This window comes from Vicia villosa, linkage group LG4 (genome assembly GCF_029867415.1).
Source record: "Vicia villosa cultivar HV-30 ecotype Madison, WI linkage group LG4, Vvil1.0, whole genome shotgun sequence".
Lineage (NCBI taxonomy): Eukaryota > Viridiplantae > Streptophyta > Magnoliopsida > Fabales > Fabaceae > Vicia > Vicia villosa.
Window position 1 is genome coordinate 14390379 of NC_081183.1, and position 12138 is coordinate 14402516.

Genomic DNA, 12138 nt, shown 5'->3' on the forward strand with positions numbered 1-12138 from the left:
TTGAGACATTCTTATTCACTCTCAGACGACTCTGTCACTCACCACTCATGCCCATCCACTCATCCGCTTCAACAAAAACGAAACCCTAGCTTCTCCTCCCCTTTTCATCACTCACCTCAATCATCCACCATCATCACTCGCCATTATTAACCATGACAACATCACATCCAGCCTCATCTTCTTTATCTCACTCTTCATTTTGTCATTTTTTCATCGTTTAGAAGTTATTGTGAACTTCGTTCTTTTTTGTTTGCAAGGTTGGTTGATTAAATTTCTGGGCTTTGGCTAATATGCATAAGGATTTTCCTTATGCACCATGCATAAGCCTACATAAGCCATTGGATCATGTTTTTAATCTAGTATTGAGTATTGAGTATTGAGTATTGAGTGGTGAGTATTGAGTAATAACAATTGATATCTAGAATTTGATCTAATGATCCAAGGGTCCACAATAATCTATGCACGATGCATAGATTTTTATCTATGCACGGTAACTGCACCCAAATTTCTGTATTAAATTTCTCGTTCTCACTTCTCTCTCTCTCTCTCTCTCTCTCTCTCTCTCTCTCTCTCTCTCTCTCACTCATTCCCATATTTCTATATTTTTAATTTAGAGTTTGTGATGATTGTTGTTGTTTACAGGTGAGTAAAAGACTTTGAACAAGTTATCTCACTCTACAGGTGATAAGAGTTTTCGTTTTTTTGTTTATTGTTATTGTTTCTATCAGTCTCTCAGTTCTCTAACTCTAATGTATGTTACCTGTTCTAAACAAGGACTTCAACAAGGTTAAAGTTGCATGGAAGGTAAATGTAAGTGTATTAAAGAAGTGTATTAGATTATAGCTATTGTTGAAGAAAGTGTGGGAATGTGGTCTTTTTTTTTTGTTTGAGGTTGTTCCATTTTGTTCCTTTTCTATTGCAATGAGAGAGTGTATTAGATTTTAGCTATTGTTGAGGAAAGTATGGGAATGTGGCCAAGTGTGGGACTTTGGATCAAGTTTGTCAGTCTAAGCATGTTTTGAAGGATATATATTATTCATTTAGGCTATGTTTGGGAGTTTGGAGGGGAGGGGAGGGGAAGGCTTCCGAAATCAAAATTTTAAAATAATATAAAAAAATATTTGACATTTAAAAAAAATGATTTTGTTTAGAATGGTAAAAGACTCATTATCATTACAAAATTTTTAATTTTTAAAATAGTATAACAACCTAAACGATATTTGCAAAATTTATGGAAGCCCTCCAAAACCCTCCTTCAATACAATTTTTGAGTTCCCCCATTTTATGGGGTTTTTGGTGTTATGAATAAAATCAAATCCTCCAAAACCCTCCTACCCAAAATCTTTTTATTCTTTTCACTCAATTCTTCCTATTTTCCAAAGCCCTCCCCTCCCTTCCCCTCCAAACTCTCAAACATAGCCTTAAACTTTGGTATAAAAAATGACAAGTGGGTTTGCAAGTTCTCCTTCAATCTATTAAGAACAGGATGCAGATAAAGTGTCAGTGAACCTTCAATCTACACTGGATATTATGGCAGAGCTAGAGACATTACATGTGATTCAAACCAGATAATATGATGTTTATCTTAAAATCAAGAGTAGTTAATTTCATTTTTCCATTAAAATAACTGAATTTATGTAACAATATGGCACTATGAGTGATATGAAATAAGAGTATCATTGCATGGCTGTCAGTTATACTTTGTATTCTCATAAAATGAGTGTTATGAAATAAGAGTAATAAATAGATAAATACTTTGTGGAAATGTTTGTAATACAGTGTGGCTGAAAATTAGTTCTTGTTGGTCTTTGGTGGATAGTTCATGTTGGACTGAAGATTATTGGACTTTTTTCTCACTTACCTCTTTCAAAATCTATAAATTCCTTGTATTGTTCATGAAACAATGCATCTTTCTTTTAGCAGCAGAAAAACCTGATACATTTTAAACCAAGCATTATTCTTTTCTTTTGCTTAAGCTTTCAACAATCATCACTTTCATCTTTGATTACTCTTTGTAATTTCTTTACACCTATGATTTAAACATACTTAAAGTAGTTGTTTTTTAATTGAGTAATCTTATTTGTAAAGTTGAAATAATTAAAAATCATGCAAGAAAAATTGTTCAACTTCATTCAATTTTGATGAGTTTTTTTATATTTTAATTTGTATCTCTTTATTCTGATTGATCCTAATTTTGATTTTATGTTAGTTTATAAAACAGGAAAACACGAAGGCTGGGAAAATTCACTCTAATTTTATGTCCATGAAGTTGTATTCTGCTTCAGTGGATTATTTCCTTTTTGCCACAGCTGTTCTTTTCCCTCGTGTTATTGCGGTTATTATTAAAAATTCTCAGTTCTCGTTATAGTCAAAATTCTCATTTGATACGTTCCCATATATATATATATATATATATATATATATATATATATATATATATATATATATATATATATATATATTATGCCTCACCGTTGAAACCTGATGTAGATTCTGAATTTATGTTGATTTTGAATTTATGTTTTAGTCATTGGATTTATGACTGATTTAAGTTCTTTGGAATTTTGCTTTTGGTATTTTGATTTATGTTGAATTTAAGTTGTAATTTGTAGCTCAAAATATGTTAATGAGTACAACAAAAAAACCAGTCTAGTAACCCGATTAAACTGCATACATTAACCCGCAACCCGTCCTAACCCAATCCGGCCAAACTGATTAAAAGATGGGGCGGAAATGGGTTTATATAATTCAACCGCGGGTTCGGCTGGGTGAAGCTTTTATTGAAGAGTAATTCAATATTCAGAAGATGAGCATCAGAAGTTGTGATGTGGACTGATCTTCTGATGGTTACTCAGAAGATAGTATTGACCAGAAGATGCTGTCTGGGTCCCATTAGCTTAGCTGTTTAGTAGTAAGGGTACTTTAGTATTTTGTAGTACTGTTTGTACCTTAGACTTGTTCACTAAGTTTACTGTTTTAGGGCTTATGTGGCAAGATTCCTTTTTATAAATAGCCTTGTAGTAGCTATCATTTATTAACAACGCAAGTAGAATACAACTTTTATTCTCTCATCTCTTTTGCGCCGTTATTCTATTATTCTCTTTGTCACCATCTTTATTCATTGTGCACCAACAATTGGTATCAGAGCTCCGGTTCCAAACACAGGGAAACACGAGTGAACGTGAGTTTGTGTGACTGTGTGATTGATTTTGTTTCTGGGAAACAAAGTTGTGTTGAATCACATTTTTCTTGATTGTTTGTGGGTTGGGAAACACTGTGTGAGTGTGAGTGAAATCTGTTTTTGTCTGCACAAGTTTAAAGATGAGTGGAAGCAACTTGAATACCAAACTTCCAGTTCTTGATGGTAAAAACTGGAATAGATGGATGATTCAAATGCGTGTATTATTTGGTGCTCAAGATGTTCTAGATCTTGTCACTGGAGGATATATTCCGGTTGCAGCGGATGCAACGGAAGAACAAAGAGAAGCGCAGAGAGAGACGAAGAAGAGAGACCAAAAGGCGTTGTTCTTCATCCATCAGTGTGTGGATGTGAATGTGTTTGAGAAGATTGCTGATTCTATGACGTCAAAGGAGGCGTGGGATATACTGGTCAGATGTTACGGTGGTGACGTATCAGTGAAGAAGGTGAAGCTTCAATCCCTGAGAAAGCAATATGAGAATCTCAACATGAAGAACAATGAGAAAGTCTCTAAGTATATCTCTAGAGTGATTGTGATCACTAATGAGATGAAGGCTTGTGGAGAAACTCTTTCCGAACAAGTAATCATAGAGAAGATATTGAGGTCACTTACTCCTCAATTTGATTACATTGTTGTAGCGATTGAACATTCTAAAGATCTGGACACCATGAGAATAGAAGAGCTGCAAAGTAGTCTAGAGGCGCAAGAGTTGCGTTTGACTGAAAGAACTTCTGAGAGGGAAGTTGAGCAGGCTCTGAAGGCTTCTTTTGTCAAGAAGGACCAGAAGCTGAAAAAACATGGTAGGTCGCAGAAGTCAGAAGTCTTATATTCTGATGAGGAGAAACATCAGAAGGGAAAGGAGAAGTATGACAAGAGAATGGTTCAGTGTTACTGTTGTAATAGGTTTGGCCACTTTGCTAAAGATTGTTGGTCAAACAAAGAAGAAGCAAAAATAGCCAGAGGAGATTCTGATGATGAACCTGTGCTATTAATGGCTTATGAATCTGATGTGGAACCTGTGAGTTTGTCATTTTCTGATGCTGAAGGGGAAGAAGATAACTCTGAATATTCTGAAGGAGTATTTTTATATGATTCAGAATCAGAAGATGACTTTGAAGATGCTGAAGAAGAGTCAGAATTTGAGGTTTCTGAAGATGAGTCAGAGTTAGAAGATGACTCTGAAGCTGAAGACAAGTCAGAATCCGAAGGTGATTCTGAGTCTGAAGGAGAATCAGAAGATGAGTCAGAATCTGAAGAAGATTCTGCTTCTGATGATGAGTCAGAACTTGAAAGTTCTGAAGAAGAGTTAGAGTCAGAAGATGAAGAATCTTCTGGAGACTCTGAAGATGAGTCAAATGGTGAATCTGATTCTAATCCAGATTTTGATGATGATCAAGAATCTGGTGGTGGTGATGCTTCTGGAAGGGAAAACTCTGAAGACATAGGTTCTGGAGGACAAGCTTCTAAAGATGATCATGTTTCTGGTGTTAATCATGACGTTGAAGGTGGAACTTCTGAAGGCGGAGCTTCTGAAGGTAGTCCAGCTTCTGACGGTGGTCATGATTCTGAAAGAAAAGATTATGAAGTTGGAACTTCTGAAGGCAGAGCTTCTGAAGGCGATCCAACTTCTAAAGGTGGAACTTCTGGTGGTAATCAAACTTCTGAAGAAAATCCAGAAGGAGATATGGTTCCAGAATCAGAAGGAGATTCTGAACTATTGGGTATTGAAGAAGCACTCAAGAAGAAGGTCTGGCTGAATGCCATAAAAGAAGAACTTGAGGCTTTAGAAGGAAACAAGATTTGGAAGTTAACTAAGCTTCCAAAGGAGAAGAAAACCATCAGCGTTAGATGGGTTTTCAAGGAGAAATCTGCATTTCTAAATGGAGTATCAGAAGTTGCACACTATAGCAACCAGAAGAAACTTGCAGATGTTATGATGAAGGATGTCAAGACTGAACACCTTATCCGTTTGAGGGATGGAGTTGGTGTTGTAGATTTTGGCTAGCTGAATATGAATTAAGGGATGGTATTGAAGAGTAATTCAATATTCAGAAGATGAGCATCAGAAGTTGTGATGTGGACTGATCTTCTGATGGTTACTCAGAAGATAGTATTGACCAGAAGATGCTGTCTGGGTCCCATTAGCTTAGCTGTTTAGTAGTAAGGGTACTTTAGTATTTTGTAGTACTGTTTGTACCTTAGACTTGTTCACTAAGTTTACTGTTTTAGGGCTTATGTGGCAAGATTCCTTTTTATAAATAGCCTTGTAGTAGCTATCATTTATTAACAACGCAAGTAGAATACAACTTTTATTCTCTCATCTCTTTTGCGCCGTTATTCTATTATTCTCTTTGTCACCATCTTTATTCATTGTGCACCAACAGCTTTTGGGCCCGAAACCGCTCAATCCGGCTTGTTGTCCAGCCCTAGATGTGATAAAGGAAAGTTAATCTCATACCAAATTTTAACAACATCCCGCCACAAAGTTGAGCCATCTGTAACAACATTCTGCCATAAAGTAAGTCGGGCATCCTATAATGACACTCAAACGCCACTTATTTAAGAGGAGCAAATTAAGTAGACAACAATCTCACACCCCAAACTCTCCCTTACTCTTAAGTATATTCCTTTTGGACAAACTAACTCAAAAAACTTTATTAAAATGTTTAATATATCCTAGATTTGAAGAATAAGTTTGAAGTGTCCAACAATCGTTTTTTTTAGAAAAGAAATATAATATTTTAATATTATACTAAAAATAGATTTTTTAGAAAAATATAATTTTCTGCATGTAATATCTAAGCATTCTCATTTGTAGTAACTTTTAAAATCTTTTCAAATATTACAATTATATATTTTTACAAATAGATAAACCAATTTTTAAAATGATTATTATAATTCATTTTTAAAACCTATTTTAAATATTACAATTATAATTTCTATATAAAAAATAGATTAAAAAATTAAAAAATGAATATTATTATTAATTTTAAGAAAAACTATTTTTCATACATAAAATACAACAAACGGGTTCATATAGAAAATAATGCAACATAATCTCTTACACCCAATGAGGTGACTATAGGTGAGGCAATATGATAGGAAGATTCCTATCAAGACTATAAAATTAGGGTTTTCTAACTAAAAGGGGAAGAACATTAAAAGTAAAGGAAATTAAAAATAAAGATAACTTTGATTTCTTTGATTGATTTTCACTCTCTCATTAAGAGTACATATATAGTAATGACAATAGTGGGTAGTAACATAAAAGCCCAAACATTAAAAGAGCCCAATAATACTTGACATAAAAGATTTATTCTAACTTAATTAACTCATAATTCTACTCTATCATTACTCACCCCATCAAGAACAACCTTGTCCTCAAGGTTGTAAAATTAAAGCACTAATTTGTTTTTCTTCCGGGATCCCACCGCTTAAATTGAAACAGAATAATCATTACAACTTGAGCATCTTCAAACTCTCTTTGATCAATATTTTGTTGACTAGGAATTTGGAAAGATTTGAACCTTTCATCCTCCACAACAAAACCTTTAGGAGCATGTGATGGAAAGTTTGCTATCATATCACCCTGCATATCTCCCCATGGTGGGACACCATACTGTGGTCCTCCACTTCGAGACATATTGGAAACTCCAGTACAGAAACGTGGTTCAAGAACATGGTTATACTTTCTCATAAGCTTGATGTGAGTGTCCATGCTAGCGGTAAGTGCAGCAAAGCCAACACCATAAGTCATAGCAAAGAAAGTACTAAGATGGAGTCTTCCTTGTTTTTCATAAGCAGCAAGGTCTATATGGAAATTAGAGCTTATGATATCTGTGATATTGTAAACAGACCCTTTTGATGTAAAAAGTTTATTAGAGAAAATGCGAACGGTTTTGGCACTATAAACGTTGAACCAATAGCACAATGGAGTGAGAATGTACATGACAAACACAAAATCAGCTGCAACATTGGCAGTTGCAAACCACGGGCTTGCAGGTAGGCATCCAAGGTAAGTTGAAATGGCAGACCAGTCAAGCCCAATTGCACCGATGCCGAGACCGTTTACGCCCGAGCCGAACTGTTGGGCTAATACATTGTGTTGTTGAAATAGCCAGCATACCCAAGAGAAAGAGGTTAACATTTGGAATAAGTAGCCAGGAGAAACGTAGTAGGTGAAGCTGCGTAGAGATGCGATGATGATGAATTGAGATCTTGTTAAGCCTCTTTTTGTTCTTTCCTCTTTCTCATGCAAAGCCCTGAAGAGTGAAACTTGAACTAAATTTGCAGGCCACCACATAGCCGCAGACTCTACCAAATATTTTTGAAACATACCAACCCATCCAATACCTAATACCTGAGTGGTGATGACTACAAGAAAAGAAACAGGAAATGGGACATGTTTTTGATAAAACACTTTAACAGCGGTAACAATATGTATCACATAAAGATTTCCAGCACCCGAGTTAGCAAATATAATTATCAGAACATCTTTAATAGCACCTCCTGTCCAATCTACCATCTCTACTCTAAACATTTCACCGGTCTTATCATTCACAGTAGAATCCTGATCAGCCTCAGAGTAATCCAACTCTATAGCAGCGAAAATAGGACTCTCAAACCCACAATCAACACCACGGATCGAAAAAACAAGAGTATGCCATTTATGAGCTTCTAGAGGCAAAGAAATAGTTAACCTAGTCGCAATATCTCTATTCAACACATAAACAAGCTTCTGCTTCTCACAAGCACCAATCATAACAGCTCTACCTTTGGGATCTACAGAGATATACTGACCTGGAACAGTTTTCCGGCAACCAGATTTCCCAAACGTTTCTTGATGAATCTTATCAAAAACATTCTTCTCCTTGTTGTAATCCAAGATAACTTTTCTACCGGAATCTGAATCCACGACGATAAAATCATTCTGAGAACCGGTGAGGCGGAACTGAGCTAACGACCCGATGGCACCGAACACTTCGACAGCGAGAGTGGCTTCATGAAATCCTTCAGAATTCTCTTGCACATTCTTCGACTTCGTTAATTCATCGATTGATTCAGCTTTAACCGATTCCTGCGTCCCATGTACCACAGCAGTACTCTCGACATCATTAAGTGATAAAAACCCGTTCGAAGTTCCGAGAAGAAACGCTACTTTCTCTGTGAGATAATCAAAAGAAGAAACACTATCATCATCAGTAGTGCGATTGAAAATACCATTGCTACCCAAATTGCGGTTGGAGAAGGAAGGGTTCCAATCGGATAAGAATCCACCTTCAACAAAAAGGGATTCTCTATCGACAGAACCTCTGTTTCGGAATTTAGGGTTTCCATGGATGTTTCCGCTGTTGTTGGATCTTCCACCGCTGTTGTTGGATCTTCCACCGCTCATGCTCTTGCTTCGGTTGAACAATCGCGGTTGTGGTTTGTGATTGGAAACTGATTTATTGTCTTTCAATGGCGTTTTTGGAGTTTTTTTTTTTTGATTTCTTGAAACGTGGGTGAGAGACTTGGAAATGTTTTGCAAAATCTCTTGAAATACGTGTACGATAGGTAGTTTCCGGACAGTGAAAGTGATACGTAGCTTCTGGGTAGCAACTACCCATATGGGTGGAAGTGTTCATTGGATGATGCTGTGTGAATGGGTGGTGTGAGGTCAAAAGTTGTTTTCCGTAGTGGTGCTGTTGAAGATGTGAATGATGATGTGGTGAATATCCGTGATTCAAATACAATTTTGGGGATGATGAACCATGAGTGTAATAAGGTGTAAAAAGTTCCCATGGAAAGGATGGAAATGAAGGTGTGGTAGGAGTTGTGAAAGAGGGGTTTGTGGGATAGGTAGGAGGAATGCTCCATTGATGAGATGAAGGTGTAAGATAAGGGTAATCCATAGGAGGATTTGAGTACATGATGAAAGCACCAATTGATAGGAAGATTCCTATCAAGACTATAAAATTAGGGTTTTCTAACTAAAAGGGGAAGAACATTAAAAGTAAAGGAAATTAAAAATAAAGATAACTTTGATTTCTTTGATTGATTTTCACTCTCTCATTAAGAGTACATATATAGTAATGACAATAGTGGGTAGTAACATAAAAGCCCAAACATTAAAAGAGCCCAATAATACTTGACATAAAAGATTTATTCTAACTTAATTAACTCATAATTCTACTCTATCACAATAAATTTGATTTCCATATCATGTAATTTTTTATTAATATTTTTATTTCTAAATATAATTTGTCTATGGATGCAATGAATTTGATTTCCATCTTATAATTTTTTTCTCCAATAGATAACAAACAATATTGGTTTTGACCTAAGCAAGAAGCTTCTCCATAGTCCTTGGAAATATACCAAACATGTGCCTAGGATCTTTAATTCCATCACTTTGATTGGAAATCAGTTGTTGGATCTAAATGAATTTTATTTTTAAAGCTACAACTTCTATTTGCCAAAACAATAATAATTAATACACACTTGAATTTTGTCTATTCTTTTTCTATTGGTCTATAAGCTAAATAATTAGAAGGAAAGATAGGTATCTCCAAAACACAATCTAATTTGTTGGTGACATTGAAAAAGTAGTTCACCTATAAGATTGGGCATATTTGGGGGACACCTAAGCTTTATAAATAATTGAACCTATTTATTAATGTACAAATTTACAAGAAGTCTAAGATCATTTTCCATATGTTGACGCATTTGTTTTAAAATTAGGTAGAACACATCAAGTAGATAATCATGCTTGTGATTGTGAATATGTCAATTGATACCATATTAAGCCTTGATTATGACATTAATTATTGGAAGCAATTTCTCTTATTTATGACAAACTCATATATTACAATGAAAAGAGTACTTTGTATTTTTTTTTTTCATCATTGATTCACTGAAAACATGACCTACCTAAACTTTTATTTTTCCCAACCTATTTGACCATAACAATAGTGTGATAAAAGTAAAATGTTTTCCTTTTGCACTTAGTTTCCTACTTTGTATAATTTGTTGAGAATGTAGTTTAAATTTCAAAGTATGATTAGGTTTTTCTTTTGTAATGCATGTATGTTTTGCACAATTGTTTAGCGAAGGTTCTCCTTAGTGATTTTGTTGATTAATGCTTTGTACTTTTTTTTTGTGTTTTTTAGGTTTTATTTCTTAGGGTTTATATGAGAACATTTTCAATCAAGTAGATACGAAGAACTTTTGGTCGTCCTTGCTTGAGTTTTAGTTTTCCAGTGGCAGATTTAAATATTTTTGTTTGTGAGAATTAAAAAATAAGCGTTAGGAATATCTTAAGTCTCACATTTGTTACAACCAAAAATATATATTTTTATATAAAAAGACGATTCATATAATTATATATTAATCAATAACATATTAATCAATAACGTTAATATTTGAATATATCAATTGTAGTCTTTTGAAAATAATGATAATTGGAAGAAAAGAGTTTTATAAATATTATTTAGATTTAAAAATTAATATATAATTGTATTAATGTTAATGACAGGACTATCTTTGAGGACGTGCAAGGTGGGCTACCGCACATGATTTCAAATTTTTTACACTTAACTTATAGCTAAATAGGGCTTCATAAAATATTCAAAATGGTTAAACTGCAGTTAAACAAGACCTTTATTTGTTATTTTATGATTATACTATTAATCTACACAGGGCTTCCAAAAAAATTAAGACGGTTCTGGTTAATGATTAATATATTATAATATTAATATTTTGTGGATTGATATATTATTATATTAACATTTTATTTATACACAATTATATTAAGTTTTAATTTGATAATACTAAAAATTATATATTTATAGTTAAATTAGCATTAGACGTTTTTGGATTATAAAATGAATTTTAATTTTTGAATAGTATGATAAGACTTATTTATATAATAATTATTAAAATAAATATTATCTTTAAAATTATTTCAATGATTATGATTAATTTCAAAATACAACGAGTCAAATAAATGTGAATTAATTTTGGTAAAGATTATATATATTACCGATAAAAATAATTATATTAAGAGAAATCAGTTTAATCTACCGATTTCAATGAATTAAAATTTAACAGTAAAAATTAATTGTTTTTTGTTTTTTATAATAATCAAATATTCTTTCTTGATTCGGAAATCAACTTATTTCAAGAGTATTTTTTTTAGCTTACTCATAGTCTTTAAATTGAATTGAATTTAATGGTTAATTCAGTAAACATTTTAATTAACCATTATATTAGATTTAATTTAAAGGTTATAATTTAGAGTAAGCTAAAAAAAAGTATATATAGTGAGAATGAGTAAGTTATATAAGAATGTGAAAATGAATAAGAACAATCCGATTTAAAAAAGAAAGATTGAGATTAAATTGTTTTTCACTAAATCACATGTCATTAAGAGGGAATAAAAATCATTACTCAAATTTTAAAAATATCTTTTAATTTCAACCATTAAATATAAATCCAATGGTTGTTATTAAATTCTCACATTCTCATATAACTTATTAATTCTTATCTATATTATTAATAGCGACTGTAGCGGCCGATATCGCGGCGCGAAGCGGATTTTCCAGCAAGGCCGCTTCCGATGTTACCGATACAGTACGACATGAAGAAGCGACCACGAAATTGGGTCTTGGAGCGGTTCGGATGTGGCCCGAACCGGCCGTTTTTCGTGTTTTCGCAAAAAAAAAACCTAAATTCAGTATTGGGTTGGGTCAGGTAGGGTAAAAAATTAGGTTTAAAACGTTAAAAAAAACCTAAATTCTGTATGACTCTCCATCGCCCATCGTTCACACGCCTCTCTCCTTATCCTTCGCACATCATCATCATCATCTCCATGCAGCTCTCCATCGCACGTCATCTCCATCTTTCTTCTCTCCATCTTTCTTCTCTCCATCCCACATCATCAACTCTGCTTCAGCAA

At 33.8% G+C, this 12138-nt stretch overlaps 1 protein-coding gene across 1 annotated transcript; it reads left to right on the forward strand.

The window, feature by feature from the left end:
- The first annotated feature begins 3867 nt into the window (after positions 1-3867).
- On the forward strand, positions 3868-5205 carry LOC131596799 (uncharacterized). The gene is made up of 4 exons (XM_058869537.1): positions 3868-4222; positions 4298-4492; positions 4706-4947; positions 5062-5205. The coding sequence occupies exons 1-4, from the start codon at positions 3868-3870 to the stop codon at positions 5203-5205; spliced, it is 936 nt and encodes a 311-aa protein (XP_058725520.1).
- Positions 5206-12138: the final 6933 nt, after the last annotated feature.